Source organism: Aphis gossypii, chromosome 3 (genome assembly GCF_020184175.1).
Source record: "Aphis gossypii isolate Hap1 chromosome 3, ASM2018417v2, whole genome shotgun sequence".
Lineage (NCBI taxonomy): Eukaryota > Metazoa > Arthropoda > Insecta > Hemiptera > Aphididae > Aphis > Aphis gossypii.
Window position 1 is genome coordinate 32212813 of NC_065532.1, and position 26466 is coordinate 32239278.

General features: G+C 24.6%; 3 protein-coding genes across 6 annotated transcripts; 2 read left to right on the forward strand and 1 right to left on the reverse strand.

Moving 5' to 3' along the window:
* Positions 1–1352: 1352 nt before the first annotated feature.
* On the reverse strand, positions 1353–9080 carry LOC114129269 (cytohesin-1). 3 transcript variants are annotated; one of them, XM_027993949.2, is made up of 11 exons: positions 8932–9080; positions 7525–7598; positions 6226–6290; positions 5865–6131; positions 5112–5224; positions 4907–5055; positions 4731–4842; positions 4433–4666; positions 3922–3991; positions 2613–2733; positions 1353–1546 (listed from the first exon to the last, which is right to left on the reverse strand). In XM_027993949.2, exons 1-10 carry the CDS (start codon positions 8969–8971, stop codon positions 2646–2648), a joined length of 1212 nt encoding a protein of 403 aa, XP_027849750.2. In that variant the 5' UTR covers positions 8972–9080; the 3' UTR covers positions 1353–1546; positions 2613–2645. The 3 variants fall into 3 exon arrangements, with proteins under 3 accessions (XP_027849750.2, XP_050060780.1, XP_050060781.1); XM_050204823.1 differs by lacking the exon at positions 8932–9080 and adding an exon at positions 8424–8444; XM_050204824.1 differs by lacking the exons at positions 7525–7598; positions 8932–9080 and adding an exon at positions 6351–6503.
* LOC114129271 (uncharacterized) lies at positions 9029–25960 on the forward strand. Of its 2 annotated transcripts, none has more exons than XM_027993953.2 (4): positions 9029–9170; positions 10120–10203; positions 19707–19951; positions 21886–25960. In XM_027993953.2, the coding sequence occupies exons 2-4, from the start codon at positions 10125–10127 to the stop codon at positions 22135–22137; spliced, it is 576 nt and encodes a 191-aa protein (XP_027849754.1). In that variant the 5' UTR covers positions 9029–9170; positions 10120–10124; the 3' UTR covers positions 22138–25960. The 2 variants fall into 2 exon arrangements, with proteins under 2 accessions (XP_027849754.1, XP_027849753.1); XM_027993952.2 differs by lacking the exon at positions 9029–9170 and adding an exon at positions 9577–10001.
* LOC114129270 (uncharacterized) lies at positions 14573–17979 on the forward strand. Its single transcript, XM_027993951.2, has 2 exons — positions 14573–15925; positions 16022–17979. The coding sequence occupies exon 2, from the start codon at positions 16023–16025 to the stop codon at positions 16770–16772; it is 750 nt and encodes a 249-aa protein (XP_027849752.2). The 5' UTR covers positions 14573–15925; position 16022; the 3' UTR covers positions 16773–17979.
* Positions 25961–26466: the final 506 nt, after the last annotated feature.

Here is a 26466-nt window from a genome sequence, read left to right on the forward strand (position 1 = left end):
TTGTGTCAAATATAGTTAGGTTTTCTAAAAAGTAAGAATTATTTAACAAAATTAATTTATCATTTTATTATATAGGTTAAACTGACTTTTACCATTTTAAGGGTGAATAGAAACACTATCGTGATGCATGTATGGCGTACGCATGTACCCAAACGAGGATGGAAATAAAAAAAAAAACGAATAAACATTAAACATTCCTTGCAAACTGCAATATTTATTAAATAAAATTTATTGTTTAAAATAATATTAAATAATATGTCTATTAAATGACTAAGTAGGTACCTTGTATCTACTGATTATATTTTTAATTTTTAAGCCGTGAAGGTTGATTATTTTTATTTTTCAAATTTAATTTAATTTTTTGAAATATTTAAGTTAAAAACTAAACAAAAAAAGTTTTTAATTGAAAATGTTGTTCTCTTTATTTTTAAAAAGCTCAATAATTGTTTCTATTTACCCTTCAGTTGGTAATATAGAAAAATACAACAAAAAACATAAACGTTTCTATTGACACCATCTTTAGTATGAATAGAAACAAGGCACTTAAAAAAATACATAAAATAAACTGTTTAACATCAACAAATTTTAATATACATACTTAAAGTGCTCAACGAGACCAATATTTTAATGTATTGATTTTCTATAAAGCACAAATACAAAAGTTTTTATGATACTCCAAAGTTCAAAAGTATTTCTATTCACCCGGTTTTATGGTACAATTTTAATTGTTTTGTAGTACACTTACCATTAAATATACCTATATACCATTAAAAAATAATAATTATATATTATACGGCTTAGACATAATTCAATATTAGTATCAATATTATTATTAAATAAGTACCAAGAATCAAAATTATACTTTTAAAATATTAGTGCAACTTACCAGAATAATTTTTGATGTACAATAATAAATTGTTGAAATCAAATTAAAGTCTAAATAAATCCATTCCATAGTTACCTATTCAATGACAAGGCACATTTGACACAATTATAAATAATATGATACAATATAATAAAATATTATTATATATATATATATTATATATTATACATAATTTTAAGATAAAATAAACAACAATTGCATTATTATTTAATTTAATTTTATGAACAAATATACTTATTTTTAAATTATTTACAAAAATTCCACCAAAACAATGCATAAAGTAAGTTTTAAAACAATAGTTATGTAAAATGTTGGGACTAGATAATATATTATAAAAATAACTATAAAATTGTGACAATAAACAGAATATATAATAATAAAATAAATTTGAACTAAGTTATGAAAATGATAGCTTTTAAAGTATAAATTTGGTGATGCCAGGAGGTATATTAAAAAATTATATTCATAATAAAATAATGTGCAAATCAATAAAAGTTATTGATTATTGTTCAATCAGACTAATTTCATTTTGATCCAAATGATACAAAAAATAAAAATAAATGGTTGTATATCATTATTTTACTTGAAAATTTTGTTTAATTGATCTTCTTTGTTAGGTTTCCAGTATCTAAAGTGTCGATTCGAATACATCAGTGTACACTAAAAATAAAAATAAATTTTAAACTATGTCTAATTAACACCATTAAGCATACTAAAACTACTTTAAAAATATTAAAAACAGCAAATTAATTTTAAAATTGTTTCAATATTATAAAAAAAAAAAATAAATAAAATAAAATATTGAAATTGTCTATTACCTATCATATTTGAGTACTATATTAATAAATTATAGTATATAAAAGGTTTATAATAGCTGTTAACATAAATTGTAAATCACTGTTTTATAAATAAAATATTTTTAATAAAGTTAATTGTATTTTGTACATATTTTTAGTCCTATATTGTTAATTTTATTAAGCTAGATAAAAGTCTTATATTTACTAAAAATAAAAATGAAATCAGTACTCGTTGGCATCATTATGTATCTATGTAACACACATAATTTCTACATAAAAAATTTATTTATGTTTTAGAGTATAAATAGTATAATATAATGACTAAAAATATATTTTCTTTATAGACAGATTTTTTGCCAATCTGGTAAAACTAATGTTTTCTGTTAAAAATACATTACTTAATACCAAAATTGATTTTCAGTATTCGGTATTATTAATATTTTAATTATGGTTTTTTTTTCAATTATAACTATTTACTATACTAGTGAATGATAACAGTTTAATTTTTAGTTATTTGTTACCATTTTGAGTGTTTTTATAGTGTTGACTAATAGATATTACTATGAATTGTGGTTCAAAGGTCTGCTGTCTATATCAGTGTTAGTATATTGGTTTTTAATACAATATTTTATATTTTCTTTCTACGACATATAAATATTTTTAAATTATAATATTTTATATACTCATAACTTGATTAAAAATTGAGCAAAACACAAAAAATGTTTTTAATTAAGTTAATAATAATTCACTTTTAAATTACAATCATCAACATAACATTGGTTCTGGTAAAGGAAAATTGTCAGTGTCATACATGGCCACATGAGTCAGATAAAAAAAAAAAAACAAATAGTTTGTTTATATCCTCTTTGTAATAATAACTTTATGTTATTGAAAAGAATAATATCAATATTTTTATAATTATAAATTACCAAATACTGTTTTAAACAGTTGAGTAAATGACGCTAGCTTCGACCATGAACACTGTTTTTTTGTGCTTTCTTTTTACGTGCTGCTAACATGTCATAAAAAGGATTATGACTAATACTTTGTCTGAAAATTGTAACAATAAATTATTAAAAATTATCACATACACATGTTGAAATAGTGATGGTTTTGGTAATCAATTTTGATTGAGGTGAATTATGGTTTTATTATTATTGTGTAAGTTAGGTGATAAAAACAATTATTAATTTTGATGCATTAAGTAATATAAAAAAATAAGTACAGATTCAACAATTTTAATATATTTGTTGGAGATGTTAAAATGCTAATATTTTGAAGTTAATTCAATTAATTCAAAAGATCATCAACTCTAATTTTACTACACTCCTAGTAAAATAAATATGATGCATAATTGAAAATGCATTAAATTATAAGAAATAATTTAATAATAATTTCTATAAGTGATAAAGAACAATAATGAAGATAAACCAGACTAGAGGCTAATACTTCACTATGTCATAAATACACATAATTTACCGTTGAATTCATTAACTATTAAGTATATAGAACACAACACAATATAACATGGTATAATGAAGATTTGGTTTAAGAGGATGCCAGCTGTTAGCGCATAATTAGATATCTCTAGCACATCAAACACAAAATTTACATTCAGCAGATCAACTTTTGTGTTATTAGATTTAAATGATTAATATAAAAGTTAGTTGATCTATCAAATTTATGGTAAAAATATTATCTTGAGCCCCACATGAGCTTATTTTTTTTTATAATTTTCGTTGATTTTTCAAAATTTTAACTTTGGTTAAGAGCATTTATTAAAATTTTAAGTTTTCCTATAGTTAATAGAAAAAATAAATAAATAATGCATAGACATCCTCTTAAAATTATATCATGGTTTACAGTATAAACTGATTACTCAGTCAAAGATATGAGTCATTAATTAGTAGGTGATATAGATTATTAACAACATAAAGAGCTATACCAATAGGTACCTTATTTAGAAATGATGAAATGTGTATGTGTGGTTTTTCTTTAGCATTAGAGACTATTTACAGATTGCTTAGTATAAACAATAATGAAGATTATTTTAAAAACAATTATTGATCTTTAAATGCTGATAAGTTGTATGACAAAATTAATTAATAGTTTACACATAGTGTTATAAACAAATTTCTATAATTATTAAAAAAAAAAAAACTATGTCCCTATGCTTAAGACAATGTGACTAACTTGATTTACCCTAACCACCACTGAATATTATTTTTTATAACTTACTTAAGGCATTTTGTCCATTCATCTTTTTCTTCTGCTGTAGCTGCTGACATTCTATAAACAGTGTGCTTACCTACAATATTTTAGTCAATTAATATAATTAACAATATTTTAAAGATAATAAAAATATTAAATTTTTGTTTGTAAAATTATCAATAACAAAATGTTATCATTTCAATAAAAATAGCATTTTTCATTTTATTAGTGATATTAAATTGGTAGCAAATAAATTTTTTTAAATATTATAAATTAGGGTTATAAATATTTTTAACTAAACATTCATTCATTATATGTTATTGATGATCAAGTATTTTTTTCAAGAATATTTAACAAAGTAATAACATTTTAATACTAGCCCGTTTTATACTTATTTGTGGTTCAACTTTGTTAATTTTCAGTTTGATTTATAAACCATATCAAACACACTGACTTTGATTTTCTTCAGTTAAAAAGCTGAATAGTTACTAATTGTGCAGTAACAATCAATAAATTATTAATTTATAGTAATTCTCACCTTCTACTACTTTTCCTTCACTATCTGTTTTACAAGCTTTAATAAAGTCTGTAGTTCCAGGAGCTGCATACAATTCAAAACAATGTGGTTTATGTCGATCAGATACTTCTCGTACTTCAATATTTTCAAGTGGAATTATTCCTCGAGGTTCTTTGTCAGTTGTATATTCAAAATAATATAGACAATTATCATTTAAAATAAACCAACGACGCTTCCAACTTTTATAACGGCCACCTAAAATTTAAAATTTTAATAAAAGTGTAAGATATTACAGTAATTTAATATATGAATATAATACCTTGTTTCCATAACCATCCTTCTTTGTCTGGGTTGAAGAATGTATGCATTAAGTCATTACCATCATCTTCAGGTATTTTAAAAGGTTCTGTTTTTATGCTATCATACAAACTCTTAACAAACAAAAAATTAAAATAGTATATTTTTGAGTCTTAAAAATAACATTTTTGAACTTACAATTAAAAGTTCTCGAGGTAAATCACCACCATTGTTAATACCACGATTCATTTGTATAAATTGTTCAACTGATGGTTTATCTTTAACACTAGGGTTATGAAGACTTGTGTTTAACATTATAATAGCAAATGACAAAACATAACAAGTATCTAAAAAATATTAAATTAAATAATATTATAAATAACACAGTTTTGAAATATTTTACCTGTATTGGTAAAAATATTTGGGTTTAATTGACAATATCTTTCTGCAAAACACTCCATCATTCTATCAATTTTTTGAGCTTCGCCTGGAAGTCTAAAACTCCATAGAAATTGTCTAAAAATATATAACATTGTTTATTAAATAATCATTAATCTATTTAAATTAATATTTTTGATGATTGGTTTAAAATTAACTTATACTAATAAAGTCTTAAAACTAATGAAAAATATATTTTATGTTAAACAATAATTAGTTGTAATTAAATAATTGTTTAGTGAAGATTTTGTTTACAAATTAATAGTTTAATTATTAGTTATTTTATTTTATATTCAACATAACGTTAAGTATTTTTTATATTTTAATGAAGAATAACCAACTATATATATATATTTATTTTATATTATTATAAATATAGAAGAAAATCAATAATAGTTTTTTTTTTCAAAAAATAAGTTAATATTGTTGTTTCAGCATCTAATAAAAGAAATAACTATTACTTTAATATAATTTAGTATTACACTACAAAAAAAAAATATTTCTCTATATTTCAAATATTTAGTATAAAACAATTACAATGACTAAAGTTAACACAACAAAATGTAAAACATGACTATCATATTATGGACAAATAAAATAACTAAAAAATAAAATAAAATGTGAATATATATTTTAATATTATATTATATAAACACTATTTACTGAACACTTTATTATTATTTGTTTCTATTACTAGGTATATAATTTAATTTTATACCTTAAAGCTTGGACCAGTATGAGATCAGTAAAATCGTGGAGAGAAACAAACTCTCTTAGAACTCTTTCATTAAAATCATTTCGTTCTCCCAAATAATCGCCAATTGCGGTCTTATTTAATCCTTCTCCTTTATAGAGGAAAGCAGCAACATCAGCTTCATTGTGGTTTAGTAGACCATGTTCAACAAGAAATTCAATTCCTTTCTTTGGGTCCATATTGAATTTTTTACGACCAATTGATATTTGTTTGGCTTTGGTTTGATTTTTACTAAAACAAATGAAAAAATAACATTTATTATACCTACATTAATAAATTACATGAAATGTATTTGAAATAAATTAATAAAATGAATAATAATTACCTATCATCATTGGAATCCATGTTTTCCATTTCACTAACAACTTCGGATAACTCATCTTTCAATTGCTAAAAATATAAAATAAAATTTTATAATAAAATAAAATAAAATATTAACTATAGTTATACAATTTATATTCAACATAGTATTAATTTCCAATAATAAAATTTCAAACTACAAATGTTATTTTAAATAATAATTAAAAATAGATAACACAATTTAGTAGTTTTAAAATATTAAATTGAAACAATTAAAAATGAATAACATAATAACATATGGAAATAAAAGAGCTTTCATACATCTGAAAACTGTCAAAATTAAGTATGCAAATATATTTTTTAGGAATGTTCAATAAATTAATAATTAATATTGTAGTTAAACATAATACGTAGATATGGTATAGATAATACAGTCTAAATAAATAATGTATATTTTCAACAACAAAAAATTGTTTTGCAAGTTTATCTATTTGTTCAAGTACTAATATGAAATTGGATTAATCCATGTGATAAAATGTGTCATGTATAAATTTAAAGTGTAAGTATTTGCCAAAGATTACAAGGAATTTATATCTAAATGAATATTGTTTAATATTAAAATTGTTGTTTTATTTTAATTTTTGAAAAATCTTTAATTTCATCTAAAATGAAGGTATTTGCAACTCAAATTTAGTTAATTAAGTACCTTTTAATTGTTAAGATTTATTATAAAATGTGTTGATAAGTAAATTATTTTTATTTTGAAATATATAAGATAGTTTTCTGTTTTATATATTAGTTGAATATAGTATGCACTTTGAATACAAAACTATTTTTTTTTTTTTAATTAAATATTTATTACTGAATTTGAAAGATGATAATAAAACTAAACATAATACAATAGCAAAATACTCATAATCTAATTGTCAAATAAAAAAAAATATTTTTTATATTAGCAATTAGCATTGATTGTACAATAGACTATTCTATAATCAGTGTTATTAATTGTAGTAATGAACAAAATAACCTGTATGATAAATCAATAAATTTAATTTCATTAAACTATTACAAATTAATGAAATAATAGTACTTATTTAATTAAATATTAATCTTTACAATTAAATATAATTTTTTACTTCAAAATAATTTAAAAATTTAAATTTGAAGTTGATTTCAGTTACATTTGCTAAGTTAAAAAACAACTATACCAACTTATTAGTTGTTTTTAGATATAGTTTTGTTTAATATATCGTTTTCAAGGTTAAATTAATGCATCAAAACAATACAAAGGAAACATGTAGGAAACATAAAACTGTATACTAACTTGTATTTCAAGTAATAATTCTGCCTTACGACGTCTAATTTCAATTAACAGTTTTTGTTGATCTGTTGAAAGTTCTGAAATAAAAATAATAAATTATTAAGTACAATCAGTTATAATTATTTATCATTGTAGTAATAAGTAAACATTAATGTAATTGTTAGTTTAACATAGGTATAAAAATATTTTTTTTTAATTTTCTTTCCTAATTTATAGTAATGGGACATTTTTAAAAAGATGTATAAATATATTAATCAGTATAAAAATTTGGGTTATAATTTTCATCCTTCTTGATTGAGGTAACATATACATAGGCGCCCGTAGAAATTTTTCTAGGAAAGGGCAATGTTAGAATTTGTTATATAATAAAAAGCAATATATCTTTAAACATTCAATTTAAAACATATTTTTGAAAAGCCAGGGGGAGAGGGCAAATGCCCCAGCTTGCCCCCCCTTCCAGGCGCCTATGAACATATAATAACATTAATAATAGTTTATTGTTAAACAAATTTTATACCTGATATTGTAGAAAAAAATATGGTAGCAAAACGCTATTGAGTATAATTTAAATTTAAAAAAACTTTTCGAATAATAATGATAATATAAGTTATTTAAAGCTACAATTAACACAAATCATTCAATAGAAATTTAATTTAATTAATATTTAGTACTATGTTAAAAGTTCACTTATGGTATAAATGATTTTATGTGTGTAGAGGTATGGTATCGCATTTAAAATAGATGAATATCATATCTGTATTTATATGGAAATGTAGAAAATCCTTGCATTTCAAATTTCTATTGTTTGATTGATTTAATTATCTAGTGGCTTATTAAAGTGTCATTGTGTTCTCAAATTTATAAAAATGTACAATTTTAGAAAGCTATAGCATATGACCTACCTGTAAGCTATATTATTTTTGATAGATTTAAATTATGTCCGTAACTATAATTTTTAGATTTTTTTAGGTAATTTATGCACAATATGTGTAATACAAATTTTATTGATATAATCATAGCAAATCACTTCGGTGGAGCTAGTAAGAGAACTAAGTTCTCTATAGTATAAAATTAATCCTACAAGGTTTATAGCGGTTTATAGCCTATAGGTACTAGACCTTAAGTGACTTTAGTGTTTACATTTCATAGACACTTTGAATACATTTATAATTGTTCATAAAATATTAATCTATATTATGTTAGATTAGAACGAAATAACAATACAAACTATAGGTACTATGATTATAAGACATCAACTAAAAAATATTAGTATTTAATGACCAACTGTCAGTAAATATTTTACCCAGCCATTTACAGAGTTATAGCCTGTTATGATATTCTTAATTTATACTAACACTTAATAATAAATACGAATATTGTTATAATAGAAAACTTAGAATGTACACTTACCATTAATGTTAAAAGTGTCATTGATGTACGGAACGTTCATTTTAGATCCTCTTGGCGTACTTCATAATCACAGCACAGGTACCACGGATTCAATCATTATCGACGGTCATTACTTATCTCACGAACGCGTGAGGAGAAAACGAAATTTGTTGTTGACAAGTCTGGTTTGGTTGTGGACGACACCGATTGCGATGACACGGTTTCGGGACGGAACCAGAATCGACAGCAAAGTTATTCCGGTAAGTGGGTTTCGAACAATTTGGTATGTTTGAAAGACCGTTCGACGTAGTCAAGCCTCGATTATCGGCTAGATTCAGAAAAAGATCCTATTCGCGGGCGAAAAAAAAATATATTTCTTACACAAATAGTACAATATTACAATTTACAATGTACACTCGATATTGACATATTGTTATTATTATTATATCAAAACATGATAACGCGTCTTTTGTGAGATTTGAAAAACAAAAGATTTACTCGGTCCGTGATAACGGCGCATTGGCCGTGGTGTACGGGACTGCACGACGTATCTCCGGACCCCGCGACTCACAATCCCGAGCACGCACACCCACGTCCTCCTAAACACGAACGTGAGCAACCACTTCCGTATGACGTCACATTCGACGGGGAAACTACACCGTAGCTATCGTGATCGGAATATTATTGGTCTAATTATTTTGATTACCGCTCACTAGAAAACATTATCGTAGTGATAGTAATAATATTATATAATAATAATAATAATATAAGTAAATAAATAATCGTATTCGTTATTGAGACTTTGCAAGTCGAGAGCGTAGATGAACAAGCAACAGAAGAGAGTATTAGTCGAGAGTAATGAGACTTGAGAGTTGATGATGCATCTGTTCTGATCGCCGAAGATTTACATAGGCAATAGGCATATTTTACAGCGTTATTGTTGTTATTGATCGCGTTTGGGGCTTCTTGAGATCATTGTTTGAGTAGCATGACAACGTTTAAATGGTTCATGGTATCTGGCAGCACGCGTTCCAGCTAATAAGAGGACGTTGTTGTTACGTTGTCACTTCTACACCAGATCAAAGGAAACGGTCAGCATCCTTTACGAGTTCTGTTTTCTTCTTCGAGAAACATTCTCGTCAAATTACAATAATAATAACAATATAAGTATACTCATGTTGACTTACAATGTTTCTTTCTCTGATGCAGGGTGTATGAATACTGTTAAACACAAGCCGGGATTGCAACTTCAGTACCTGTTGCAAGGAGGCTCATACAGAAACACCAAACTACGTAAGTGAAGTAGTTGTTTAATGCCATTTAGGCCTTTGTAATATATTTAAGACATTCTCCTGAAATCCTGTTAATAGCATTTATTTTGAAGTCTAGATTTTGAAATGTAGTTCCATATATTATGACATTGGTTTGTCTGCACTAGGTAGTGTATTTTTTTGGGTTCATTTAAGGCCCATAGTCCAAACATTAGATTTTGGATTAGGTACCTAGATAATTTTGATTTTTGTATTTTAAATTTCAATATTACAGCTGTATAGTGCATAGTATAGTATTAATCTTTTAAAAACAGTTCAAATTAACTAGGTAGTGAGTAGTAAGCGCTCTAGTCGATTTATCATTAATAGTTTGAAGAAAATGCACTAGGTATTTTATGAACATAGTAATGAAACAGAATTGTACAGTGTTTAAATAAGTACACAGTTCATGATATCAAATTATTAATAATTTTTCATATAATATGGCTAGATTAATGTAATTGTATAATTATTGTTAAGGGCAACATTGTTAAAACATTTTTAATAATTATTTTAATGACTATAGTGTATTCTATTTATTTGTACCTATAATCTATTTTATATGATTTATATTTATAGAAGTTATTAGTCATGTTTATTCATATTATCAATGAATTAAAAAAAAATATATATATCTGATATAGTTTATAAATTATAGTAATTTTATTTTTAGTTATTAGTACAATAATATTAAGAATATTATAGTCCTGTTAATTATTATGTGAAAATAAAAACAAATATTATAAATAAAATGTATAAAAGAAAAATATTTTGTTATCTAGAGGTACTAAATTTATGTTTGGAATTGTTAAGTTTGGCTACCCTAGTTGTTCTAATACTAATTAACTAATAGAAGTAAAAAGTGCACGGAGCATGCCCTACACTTCTATGAATATTATTCAGGGCCAGTGTTGTAAATAATACCTTTTAAAATTAAATTAACCTTAAAATATAAACCATATTAATGTTTTTGTTTGTATTTTGCATTTTCTGAATAATGTATTAGTTGACATAAATTAAAATAATTAAAATTAAAATTTATCAGTTCTATATTTTAGAAATAATGCCAAACTAAATGTAAGTATTAAAATATTAAATACTAAAAAATTTAACCAAAGAAAATATTTTTAATACTTGAAAAAATGTATTTTTTTAAAATTTGAGTATATAACATTAACACAGTGGGTGTCATTAGGTAAAAAGTACTCTCAAATACTTAAATAAATCATCAAATTCTACAATAGGAAACAAAATTAATATTCACTTAGTTAGGTTTATTTCCTAAGAAAATTGTTATACTCAAGGAATAGGTGGATTAGGATGTTTTTTATTAGCTTAAATAACTTAATATTTTAGGTGTCTCGAAGCTAACTCAGAGATGGCTCTAAAATAAGAGTTAATGTAACTGATACTAAATTATATAATTTTAATTCAAACTTATTTTTGTTAAACTAAGATAATTTTTTCTTCATTTTACTTAAGTATGGTTAATATTATTACGTACTATTATTTAATTTTTACAATACGTTTAGTTTTCAATGTTAATTTAAGTTGTCTATTACTACTTTTATTTCAACAATTGACAACATTGTTGCTAATTTTATAAAAACTATATTACTTATTAATATTTTAAGACTCTCAGACTTAAGTCTGTATAATTTAAATACTATTGTTTTATTTAAATTATACCTACTACTTATAGACATCTCTTCATGTCCTATACATCTACTATATTTCAATTAGTGACTTTATTTTTTAATTTTTCTTGAATTCTCGATTTACTTTTATTTTTCTCATTTTATACTATAAAAATTAAAATATATTTTTTTATTTCATAATGTTGTTGAATAAAATACTTTTTAAAAACCATTAAAAAAATTAGAAAATGTATTGTTTTGTTCAAATGTAAAAATGATGATAATTTAAAAAATAAAATACATTTACCTATTTTAAATTTACTATGTGTATCATCTATAACGGCATTACTCATAAAAATATATTAGATTAAAAGTCTTGGAAAAATTCCTTAAACTTGTATTATACAAAATCAGCACTTACATGAATTATATTATATATTTGATCCATATAATTGTTATCACTTGTTTTAATCAAACATCTTTTTGATGAAATTATATTATTACTTATATATAACTAATTTTTTAAATTTATTCATTTATAATTTTTTTTTTATTTCTTCACTTTTTGTAAATTGAAATATTATATGTAAATATTTTAACAGTTCATTAGTCGTCGTTATAGATGATACCAACTGTATGCCTAAAATAACATATTTATTGCAAAATAATATATATATATATTATTACAAAGTTTTAATTTATTTTAGGTGAATAATAATTTAATTAGATGTTTGAAAATATTCAGTACTAGTAATTAAGAATCACTTTTTAAAATTGTTGTATACTATTGGTAATAAACTAATAAGTTAAAAGACAATAAGAAATAACCCATTGAAAATATTTGGCAGTCAAGTATACATAGTTTAATAGACCACTTGGCACTATTATAGATAAACTAATAATAATTAGAAATTTGAGTCTGTATGTTTGCATTAAGTATGAATATTTTACTTTATGTTTTCATATTTTACATGGGTACATTTTGAGAAATATTATATTTAATAAAATAAGTTCTAGACATAATTGCAATATGAAATAAGAAATAAACTTGGAATCTACTAGAAAAAACGTAAACATCTTACTATCTTAGTTTGTTACTCTACTATTTCTGTTTCAACTGAAAGTATATAAAAATTATAGTAATTAGTTTCGAACTCTATAAATATTAATTTTTTTTATTCTTATCTTGAATTAATTACTTAAACCGCAATATTAATATAATTTAGGTACGGAATATACAATATTAGTTTGTAGTTTAATATATTTTTTCATTATTAATGTTATCTATTTTATAATCTTATTATATAATAATACCATGTATGTATTACCAACAGTCAATGGTGTTGCAGTAAAACGTATTATAATTATAATAAAAGCCAAATATTACCTTTGTAAAAATTTATTTTTTAAACTGCCTTGCCCATTAAAAAAAATAAAATTAAGTTCTTTTTGCTATTATTTAAATTTAAATTGAATCTTAAAACAAACAATTTTTTTTACAATAGTCTATTTTTTTAAATTATTCTGAGTAAGTTCTTGAATTCTATTTTTTTTTCCAGTGGAGTTTTGTGAAATCTTTAGTGTACAATATTGTAGTTTTAGGAATTTTGTTTAAATATTGGTGGGAATAAAAATACACTTGAAATTTACCTTATAATAGCTTATAATATGTTAACAGACTTTATTAATTCGTATTTGAAGATTCCAAAATAAATCCAAAAAAGTTTTAATAGTTTCGTAGAATAAATATTTAATTACACATTTAAGTAAAGAATTTGCCAAACATTGAGTTTCTTTTTCATTTTTAAACTTATCGGTTAATACAATTTCCAAACACATTTAGAATAACTGGATGAAAAAAAAAGTACAAAACTGATGTGAGATTACCGACTTACCAACTTTTATATTACGATTGTTGAATCAATCTGAAAGTTTGAAAAGTTATGTGGTATTAGATGAACAGTAGCTACACTAACTGGTCTTTAGAGTTAGATATTTAGATGATATTATATTTTTATAATATATAATAATAGCTGTAAAAGGTTGATTGCATACAATTTCAGTCAATCTACCCGTGTTAAAAATGTATTACCACAAGTGTATGCCCAGATTTTGTGCTTACAGTCCTCTATGGGCTGGGGACAGACACTTTTCTAGAGGGTTTATGATCAGTCCCAAAATAATACTTAAAAAAAAAGAAGATAACAAAATAATCAATGTTCATAATCTAATAATTATGAAATCATATCCTCTTCAATAAACATGTCTTTATAAAAATAATGAAAAAACAATTTTGAGAATTCTATTATTTTCTAATAAAAAGTAGTAAGCAAGACGTTACTTAGAACATATTTTTGAGGATAAGGGGGGCATAAGTAAATATTGTGGCATTGTGCTGTAATATTTTTTAATGAGTATATTTAGTACTGTATTTTAGATTTCTATCAATAGTTTCTAGTGACTTATTTTTAAAGTATTTGTATCTATAATTTATTTCTTTTTAAATCAAAAATAATAATATAATAATAATAAGTATTTAATATTATGATAAATTGTTTAAAAATATAGTAATTATTCATAACTGATATGTATGTATGATCAAAATCATAAATGATAAACTTAATTAAAAATACATTTTATTATTGAAATAAATAATACCTAAGATGATCTATTTATGAGAATTTTATACTTTCGCGTGGTTTTTGTTATTATGATTAAAAATTAAAATTTTTTTTTTCAACAATACTAATTGAATGTTAGCAATAATTTGTGATGTTCGTATCTGGCGTAAAATAATTGAATAAACAAACGAAATCCATGAGATTCGTGTAGTTCTATTAAGTTAATTATGAATTTATATAGTATATACTATATTATATACATAATATATTTATTTATAAATTTACATTATACTACATTTTAAAGATATATTAGCGTACGAAATTAAAAAAATCGCATTTATTGAGCCTCGTTAAGGAAATTGTATCCACACGCTTTAAATTATTATCGAATTTGTATACTCTTAAGTCACATATTAAATATCTATTAGAAGTTAATGCTTTAGCTTAGGTATTATTTATTGAACATTGACCGTATTAAATATTAAAAAAACAATACATCTTATGTAATTAATGTACTAATATAGATTGATATCGTATAATATATATTATATATATTATATATACCAAAATATATTTATAAACGGATTGTAAAATGTTATATCAGTGATTCAATTTATAAATATCATCAATTGTATCGGTCACAGACCACAGTAGAGCCTGAAAGCTCCTTTTTTTTTTTAGAAAAGAGACGGACTAGGTTAGTTTGTACTTTGTATAAATTGTCTGTTTCTGTCTTTCTCGATTGAACAATAGGAGTATTACATAACAATGAACGCACATTTCAATATTTCATACGTTATTTTAATGAAGATAAAATAGGATTATTCATCATAATAGAGTCTATGTTCCATATTTCTGAAATTAATTATGCATTAATATAAAATTACAATTAGGGTACATTGACTTTGAATACAACTATTGTCTTTATTGTAATAATATGACGTAGACATTTCTTCTTCTCAAATTAGTAAAGTTTCTCAAAATAATAATGTATTTTATGTATTTAAGTATAGAAAAATGAATATAATTTTCTATCGGTATAATATGAAATAAATCGGGAGTCCAACACTGCTACGCGCTCACGGCTCAGTTTCTATAGTAACGTACGGTTTTTACCGTCACTGCTGTAGATCAATACTATATTCTCCTCTCTACATACCTACTACTACCCTTGATTATTCCATGCAGACCTTACGTTGTTTACGTTATTTACGCATTATCTCGTCGTCTGTTGAACACATTTGTTCGATACTATATTATTACATTTTGTTTTGTTTTGATTTTTTTCAATAAATCGCGAGTTGCGTGATCAGTGTTAAAACATAGGCACGTAATTTATAACAAACGAATAGATGTTATTAAATTAAGTGTGACACGTAATATTTACAAACTTAAATATCTAGTTTTTTCAAGTTTACAAAGCTCGAAAGTCGCATTCATATAACAGGTAAGAACATTTATAATTTCAAATTAAAAATGAATACTTATAAATTTTAAATTATAAATTAATGCATTTGTGTTGTGTATTCTTTTTTATTTTTAGAATGCATAGCTTTGGTTTGCAGTCAGCTTTGGCGATTCGACGTCAGCGTAAGAGACGAGCTGAACTTAAACGACACATGGAAAGACGTCGCCTTAGTTCTCAATCGATAGAAAGTGGGATTCATGGTTCTAAATCTACAGTAACAAGCCCAACAGAATACCATGGATCTGTTGGTAGTCTATCACATGCGCCTAGAAGAAGAAAGAGACCACCTAAAATGCTTGATACTAAAGTCGCTTCTAGTATAGGCATGCTTCATGTTGGTGTAGTGTTTCTAGTTTTGGGCCTTTTTTTAATCGGGTCTGGCATTATACCAGATGATTATGTTTCTTGGGGTTCAAAAAATTGGGTTAATGAACTTGTAATAACTGGTATAACTTCAAGTATAATTGGTATCTTTTTGCTTATATTGAATCATTTTATTAACCGCAAAGCAGAATCAGATTTAGCTGCTTACGTGGAACGCCAATTGACCAGAACAAGATCCGGTAGAAGACTGGTGCCAGATGCAGAGACTGGTGCTATGCATACAAAACAACAACAAAAAGCAAGACAACAGAATCAAAGTCAACAGCAAAATTCTCCTGGTTCAGACCTTGATCAAATTGCTGAAGAAGAAGCATCTGGTTCGGAATATAGACCTGTTGACCAATATAATTCTGAAATAGAAAGACAGCGTCCAGGCAGGACCCATAATGCATACAATAGAGAATTATTGGTAACACGGTGTTATGATACAACTGAAGCATAGTAAGTTGTAATAAATTAACTCAATAAGAAGTTAGAAAAAAAAAAATTACATTAAAATAAATTACTTTTAAGAAACTTAATTTATATTTAAATTTTAACTTAAATTTATTTAATTTGCCTGTTTTTAATGAATGAATGTATACATTGACTTCCTTAATTACCTAATATTTAAATATTTAATTATACCTATATTTTATACTTGTAATTTGATATTTTTATACTATTTAGTTGAATTTTTTAGTTTTGTGTTTAAATATTGTTAATTAACTATTAATGCACAATATATTTAGTGAACAACCATCATTCAATTGATTAAAATAAATATTGTATTTATTGTTTTGCTTGTATTATAATAATTTTGGTTTGAAAATTATATTATCAACTTAAAGATACCCTAAACAGTAAAATCACAAGATAGAAAGTTATATTTTAATTTATGTTAAGAAAAAATTATAAGAAATTAGTTTATAATTAGTTAATGTTTTTTGTTATGTTTTTAGATTAATATGTTATGTTATTTAAATCATTGAATCAATAATCGTATCATAATACTACTATGAAGCTAATTTTATTTTAAGTATAAATGAGTATGTATATTAAATATTTCATGAAGAATTTCTTTTGGAAGACTGAAAATATTAATTTACGTTCCATTTTTAGTTTAAACAAATATTTTTTTTTGCAATCATTGTACTTTTAATTCTTGCTCAACACTTTTCTTTATTTTGAAAAATTCAAAAATGAACACCGGGGATCAAAGAAGTATTAATTGTTTCAAGTTATGCTATTTATTATTATTTTATTACGTAATTATGACCCCCCACTTTAAAGATTAAAACATATTATTGTTTTAATTTCCATGTAAAATGATTTGGTTAATATTTAGAGAATTAACCTCAGTGTTCATAACTACTATTTGATTTGAACCATGTTCTTGACTTGAATGAAATAACTTGCACTGTGATTTTTGTGTTTATATATCTAACTAATGATAAGTATAAACATATTATATATTATATAATAATGCATTGAATATTAAATTTTTATAAATAACTTATTGTATCATTCATCTAATTATTTAAGTAGAATTAATTTATTTAAAATTACTATATTTATTATGATTGCTTAACATATTTAAATTAAAATAACTATCTATTATTGACATTTTAATATTCATCAAAATAATAAAATAAAGTTTTTTAATCATATATTATTTTTCTTGTTTATTTTTGTTACAAATGGTTTTTAATACCAATTGTCATTATGTATTACACAAATAATCAGCATTTGATTTGGGACAACTTATTTTCAATATGCCTACTGCATAGGTATTGTTATATCATGACTTATAACTCAATGTGTAAGAAAAAATTCCCTTAAAAGGTTGTTTAAGCTCATATATACTTATATTATGTTTGTGCCAAATTATTGTCTGTTTCGATTATACATTATAACATTTTATGAAGAACTAAATAATTAATTTTTAACTTGTTTTTATTAATTGAAAGCTGTGAACAATTTTGTTTATTTTATACTCCTTTTTAAAGTGCTAACTAGTATGACTTCAATATATTATAATACAAATCTAATACTTATAATTTTAGATATAATGAAAATCAAATTGATATGTTTCATATTACATAGACAAAAATAACACCAATCTTATTGTAAAATTTTCTCAACTTGAAATTCAATATTATTTTAATTATTGTAGTATAAATTATATATACTATATACAATATACATAATATATTTAAGTTCTTTATTTGAGTATGGAAAATATCATCTAAAACATGTCATATTTGGAACTTATTATAATAGTACAAATTATGTAAAAGATAATCCAATTTTCTAACACATTTATTAACAATGATCTCTGTCCTACGAGAAATTGTATTGTCAGTATTATATTTGATATGGTTCTAATAATAAATGATATATTTTGCAATTGGGTTGTACAGGACTACTTAAATTTGAATTTTTAAACAAAGTGAATGTTACATATAATATAAAAATTGCTTTTGACAGTTGGTAAAATTATATCATTTATATCTTTTTATATACTTGTATGAAATATATGACTAATAACAATATAACTTATTATGTCAGCTATATTGTCAATTTATATCATTATTCATGAGTTATGACAGTTATATTATATAGGTAGGTAGTAATTTGTATTTTTCTCAGTAATAAGATTTTTTTCACATTTATAAATAAAATATATATTATTATATCTAATAGTTTTAATTTGATAAAAATGCAGTTATATGTTAATTAAAAAATACTTAAAATATTGTAAAGATTGGAACTGAATATTTCAATAATGTGTAGTTGTTAATAATGTGACATATTATAGCCTGTTGGCTATTTATATTGTTATTTTTTAACAGCAACAGGTAAATAATTTCTTTTGAAATTGTTTACTGTTGAGTCAACTATTTGAAATTAACATAAACATTTATAATTGTACATGTACCTAGTGTACCTATCTATAAATATTAATATTTTATACATCATAAAATTCAATTCTTTATAGTTTTTATTTTATTTTTCTAATCACTGGCAAATACCCTCTGTACAATATTAACTTATGTTAACCTTTAAATGGGAGATTATTACCTATTATTATTTCAGAGGCTTTTATTGATGTTTTATAATTCAAACCAAGTTATTATCATTTTAAAATTTAAAAAAAAAAATTACACTTAGGTAGTTGGGTAATAGGTATGGATTTGTTTTGAGCAAATTGTGCTCTGTGCTGTACGTTGTTGGGGGGTTCTGTAACTTTGATATAGGTAACATAATAATATTTAAATAAATAACGATATTATAGAATACACATTTATCTATGTAATAGCGAGTTTTTTGTTCAACGTTATTATGTATTTTTTTTTCGTTTTAATTTTATTTACTCGGTTTATACAAAATACAGACGAAATAACCATGATTGGAGCGATGCCTGCTGTGGCCGTCCGCCATGAGCGGCGGAGACAGGAGAAAAAAGTCGTGACCGTGAATAATCTGAACACCGGTGACCGAGAAGGTACATCGAGCACCACTGGAAACCGCAGACCGAGCCTTTTAACATTGCAGTCACCGCATTCCCAGAGTGGCACACCGATCACATCTCCACCGTACATCCAAAACTCACTGCCAGATATCTATGTCTGTTCAAAAGTAAGCCGATCATTTCCCGCACATATACCCCTCACCGTCCACAGGGCTAAAGATATGTGTATTTTGTTACTTTAATTATTGGCTTTTGGTCAGCGTTGTGTACCAGTCAGCCCTGCTGACGTATACGATTATTTTAACACAAGTCGGTCATTATCTCAGTCGATTTTAGTTGGTAAAAAAAAAAAAATGTTTCTACAGCACTATATTGAACTTTTCGAGTAATTATATCACTGCAATCCTATATAGTTTTAATAGTTAACTATGTTTTTAATTTCTTAATGCTGAAGCCACTCTGAACTTTTCTAATAAGAATTTAAAGCTTTTATTAGACACAAGTGATTATATCAAATATAACACAACTTCATTTGTCTTGATTTTTAAGTTTAAATCGTTTAAATGCTTATTAGATTATTTTTGATTGTTTTAAATTTCGCGATATATTATATAATGATTAGATACTTTAAACTATGTGTATGTGTGTGCGGAAAACATTTATTTTTTTTGACAAACAATAAAATCAACCGAGGACGCATAACTGATGACAAACTATTAAATCTCTTGACATAAAATGTTTAATTATACACTGTGTGGTTGGCGGTTGGTGCAGTGTAATATATAAGTATATAACGATAAGTATATATCTTACGAGAGCATATACGCTGCAGTGTTTACGGCTTTTTGCTGTGTGGTCAATTGAAAACTCCTTGTGATAAATTTCTCAATTATTGTATTTATCCATTTCAAAATTATAATTATTGTTATTTTTATGAACTAACAAATGTCGTTCTATAAAAAAATATTTTGTCAAAATCGTAGAGTGAACATTTTCGCTGCTTTTAAGAATTCAGCATTTAACCCTTCCTCTTTGAAATTATTTCACCGTACACCTATTATTGTACCTTTTGAAGAAACGTGTCGAATACTCGAATATTATAATTTTCATTCGTAAAAAGTTTAAAATGAAAATGAAAACTTTAAAGTTTTAAGTTTTTCATCTTAAAGTTCCAAAATTATCCTAATTTGCAAGATTATAATATAATGTAATTACAATGTCATGTACAGTTTTAAAATATTTTGAAACCTTATAGTTTTAATCAATCTTATCCATATTTGAGTAAAAACTATGTTAACGAACATATACATCATAGCATGTAATAGAAAACTTGAAAAACACAAATGTAATTAGCTAATTATATACATTTTTCAATATAAATAAAAATAAATTGTTTTTAATATAATTATGAACAAAAAATTTTTATAATATTGGTTAGCAGAAAAGTTATTACACGGTTAAATACAATAATACTTGTCAGTTCTAATCCTGCATCATGTTATATATATTTATATAACTGCACCATCGCAACGGACACCACGTTGTTTCTAAATATCCATAAGATTTCTATAATATAATATTATTGTAATTGAAATAATATTTAAAACATCATTAGACGTACGTAAGTATATCATGATAAATCGTATACGCATGCGAATGAACGTAGGCATATAGGATAATAAATTATACTATCTATGTATTATCTTCAATTTTTTGTTTTATATTTTATTGCTATTTTGTTTCAAACAAATTACGCTAACGAATAATTAGAAAATATAAGTTATTCGGTCTTCGTTGTATGATTATTTTTTGTTGTTGTACCTGTAATACTGTAATATTATTAGTCGTTAATTCATTATTATTATTTTTGCTTTATTTATTTGTTTTTGCATTTTTCATTTTATTTTATATTATATTTATGTTCACCAGGGTATATATAAAAAAAAAACTGCATGAAATAGAGCCATTTCGGTCGATCCGAGCGGGAACACAAAGGTACTCTTTTACATGATATTTGCAAATTCCACATGAGAAATTGTTTATTCGCGTGGCCGAACCATAAACGTGTGTCTCAAATGCCCTACGGATATGTTTGCCACAGGTGTCCGTACTCCATATAGCCGTGGTGACCATACTGATCGGGGCCATATTGTTAATCGTCGGGCTTGTTCAGCTGAAGCCGGGTGCGGACGCGTCCCAGTACAAGCACGTGTTGATCTTTTCCGGGTTGATCACCACGCTGGTCGGTATCCTCACGGCCATCGTCCGGTGCTGTCTCTTGCCGTGGGTCATCAAACGCCGACAGAGGAGGTCCACCCCGTCAACGCCGGGCATGCTGTTGACCTTATCGTAATGGAGAGGAAGCCGCGTCGCCACTGCAGGACGATCGAGAATTCTGCTTATCTGCTTCACACTCACACACATACACACACACACACAAATTACACACATACACGTTTGTTTTTAGGATGACACGAGTCATAAATTGTTTATAGACGAAAATATGTTATTTAATTTTTACTCTTTGGCGCCTGCACGATGTTATCCGAAAAGAATCGATATGGCGGAGAGATTTCTGCCTCGTTCGATAAAATGATCGATTTTTCACGCGAAAAAAACGCATTCCGAGTATACGGTACATACTATATAGATACATAAATTTAATAGACGGTATAAAATAAAAGATCACCTAAAATATTGATAGGCTTAAATGTTATACGGTGGATGTACAATCGGTTAAACTGCGGTCAGTTATAGCCTTCGGTACACCGATCGGATCTTCGCCGAAAATTATTTACTGCCTCTATATACTTTAATACATATAATAGTAAATAGAATATATGTATACAATATACAGCACACACACACACACATACACACAAATATACAAAAAAATACACTGGTCTGTGATTTTAACTCTGACCGACATCGTTCGATGACAGGTCTGAGTAGTGAGTTTATTAATATGTTATACCTAGTAAGGAACTTCAAGTAGAAATCGTTTTGTTCTCGTGTTCTAAAATTGAAATGTGAAAACACTGAAAACTTTTTTATTAATTTTTGTTCGAGGATTTATGATTTTCTCCTTCATATTTTAATGTCCAAAGTAAATAATTCCAAACAGTGTTTGTAAATCAAGTAAATCAACCCTAAACCTAAATTGCTATATAGGAACTTTTTATGTTTTACACATATTACACAGTTTATACCTATTATACAAACGCAATGTATATTTTTAAGGTATTTATGGGACCAACAATATGAAACATGAAACCAACATTTATGAATAATTTTAGTCCGATTCATATTCTACATATCTCTAAATATTTTAATCATAAATAAGTAATGTATTCATTATACATATATTTGATTTTTTGAATAATCAAAATCTAGGTCTTCATTTTATTTTCGTTATGTAATTATAATACCAATACCTATAGTGTTTAAATGTTAAAACATTACAAATTTCTTCAATTTGCTGGTCCATGTTAATGTTGAGACAACAATAATTGTGACTTTGTTAGTTTTTGGATTCATACCGTAACTTTTGAAGTCTTCCATTATTATTTTTTATCCTATGTATTATGCATATATTATTTTAATTGACTGACCTTTAACACAACTGACCAAAGTATAATTTAACCGTTCAATCAATAAACTGTAATGTCCTAAATCAAAATATAGCCATTTTATGATTCGCTCAAATTTAATTTAATTATATAATCTATGTTATTGGCCAACTTAATTTGTTTAAGAAACTTATGAAAAAATTATTATTAAAGTTCACAACATGTTCAGTGATTTTGTTAGTACAATTTTGACACAAATAACGATCTATTCTCACAATCTGACTTTATAAACAATGTTAAAATGATCTTGAATCCTATATCAAAAGTATTTGATATGAATAGAAAAAATATATTGAAAATATTTAAATGTTAGGTACTTAATTTTATAAAAATTAATAAGTATTTTATAACAGTTTAAGTCATTGTTTTTTTTTTTGTATTTTTTATAATCTTATGCTATCATTAGCAATCTCTAATTTTTTAAGTAATATAGAGTGATTATTAAAAGGGTGTAAGTATACATTTGCTAATTTATTCAAAAATTGCTTAGTTTAAATGTTTTACCCCATTTGTGATACAACCCAAATCGTAAAGCAAGCAACTATAAATTCCACAAGTTTTATAAATTGAGAAATGAGAAATGGTATATTATAGATCCTCTATTAATAATATTTATAGTAGAACTTAAAACACTTATACTATAAATTATAATTTATTAATTCTCATGATGTTCTGTTTCAAAGTGTTAATGATACAAGAAATGAAGTAGGTAGGGATAATTATAATTTAAACACATAAGTTAATGACAGGTTTCAAAAATAAATGTCTATAAAATATTTCTTTTCTTGTTATACTAGATGGCTAATGACCATGATGCACAAATAATAATTAGTATCACCAAATATAATTTTTAAATGAATCCCGATTAATTATTATATTCCAAATTTACAAAATTAAAAATAAATCATATATATAAAAAAAAATTACTAAGGTATAAAGGTTTTCTAGTTTATTTAACTGGGCACTTCATGAATGAGATGAAACATTAATACAAAAAAAATATATGTAAACAAATAAATAATGAATTTAAACGTTGTAATTATTTAATTTGTCATAGTTTACAGAACCATCATAATTACAATACATAGAATGTTCATAAGGCTTATCTGAATTTGTTTAAGACTTAAGTGTTTTTTGTGCCAAAAAAAAAAAAAAAAAATAATAATAAATAAATAACTATTTTTATTGTTACATTTTCTACAAAATCTTTAGAATGTCACAAAAATAATAATTATTTTGTTTAAAGGTTTTAATTTGATGTATGGAAATGAATTGATTATTCTTGACCCTCTTTGATAATCACTCGTTGTTTAAAATATTTATTTTATTTTATACTAAGTATAATACTATAATATAATAATAAAAAATTATGACATCAATGTTCTCTTGTGTCTAATATTAAAAAAAATATTTTTTTCGTATTTTTTACACATGGATATAATAAGTTATTACTAAATGATCAATCACTTATGTTTATTCAAATTTTTTAAGATCACATATGTTGAATATTTTTATTCTGTTGATCTGTTAATTCTTATGATATTTTATTTTTAACGTTATTACAGATTAAGGAAAATAATTATAAGTTACCTTCCAGGAATTTTTACCAAGAAAAATTGTGATAATGTTAGTAATTTTTAGAAGTAAAACATATTTGAATACAAAATTGAAAATGTTGTTTGATATAAATATATTAAGTAGTATTTAATGCAATCGCACTTAAAATCCGCCCAATCTAATCTCTTAATTATTTGATTTTGTATATTTTGTTCTATTCAAATTGTTAACTAATGTGCCATGATTAAGGTGAATATATATATATAGATATATATGTATTATGTGTATAATAATAATTATTAAAAGATAATAAAAAAAAATAAGTACCCAGTCCCAACCATAGTCCATAATTCATTGTATTTTATTATACAGTTCTTTTCAAGCTATCACCAGCAAAATACAAAAACTAGTTATATCAATCAATGCTTTGCAATGCTTAACAGAAAAAAAAAAATCATCCAAATTAATTATTTATAGGTATCTTATTTTCATATTAAGCTATTTTTGTAATAAAAAAAAAATATTCTTTTTGTTATTTACCTATGATTCTGCATTGATAACAATAAACATTCAGTTTACATATTATTATTAGCATTGTAACATTTTTATTAAGTACCTAATTATACATTATTGGTATTTTTGTTATTATAATTATTGTTATTATTATATTTGTGTATTTTCTATTGTTCTATACAACCTGCCATGCACATTTGAATAATTTATATTATTTTATTATGTTTAAATTATTTTTAAGACATCCGTAAGGATTTTGTTTTTTTGTTTTTATGCAACATAATTTTGTTTAAAGTAACATTTGAGACTTCAGTGATAACATATATATGTATTGTATATAAATATATATAATATATATATTCAAAATATTAGCTGTGTACCTATAGGCTATATTATTGATACAATTCATAATCAATTTTTCTTATATATTAACAAACTGTTTACTTTAATGTGTTTAATAAATATAAATAAAAAATATCTTTTTTTAAGTTAAAATAAATTATCCTATCCTGTGATCTGATTTGAAAAATATGTAAATTAATTGATACTTAATTACTAATATTTATTTATTCTATGAAAATATGAACTTATCCCACTGTCTTACAATAGTGCAGTGTAATGATGGCCACTCTTTGTAGCGAATGGCTATAAAGACTGTCATTCTCAGAATCTTAATAGGTTTACTAATCACAAATGCCTACATTATAATATAATATCATCTGTGACTTTATAGTGTCATATTGGCATGTCCTTAATCCAAACAAACTGTGCTATCTACTTGGTCTGTATCCATCGCGGTCGGATCTAAACAGCGGCACTCTTCTGGTGATGGATGCCGAATGGTCATGTAATATGTACTCATGTGTAATTCCTTTATATTTTTTTCAAATGTTATATTATTGAAGCTATAGCCAGAGTATAGCTGTACAAAATAATTTGGTGGAAACCAATGTAAAAAAAATTATTACTTTAAAAGCCCTTAC

Coding starts and splice junctions, on each gene's coding strand:
- LOC114129269 (XM_027993949.2), bottom strand. CDS start 8,971: ATGAACGTTCCGTACATCAATGACACTTTTAACATTAATG. Junction 6,291..7,524: donor AATTATTACTTGAAATACAA/GTTAGTATACAG, acceptor TTATATTTTTAG/CAATTGAAAGATGAGTTATC. Junction 5,056..5,111: donor AAATATTTTTACCAATACAG/GTAAAATATTTC, acceptor AATATTTTTTAG/ATACTTGTTATGTTTTGTCA.
- LOC114129271 (XM_027993953.2), top strand. CDS start 10,125: ATGAATACTGTTAAACACAAGCCGGGATTGCAACTTCAGTACCTGTTG. Junction 10,204..19,706: donor ATACAGAAACACCAAACTAC/GTAAGTGAAGTA, acceptor TACAAAATACAG/ACGAAATAACCATGATTGGA. Junction 19,952..21,885: donor ATATCTATGTCTGTTCAAAA/GTAAGCCGATCA, acceptor TGTTTGCCACAG/GTGTCCGTACTCCATATAGC.
- LOC114129270 (XM_027993951.2), top strand. CDS start 16,023: ATGCATAGCTTTGGTTTGCAGTCAGCTTTGGCGATTCGACGTCAGCGT.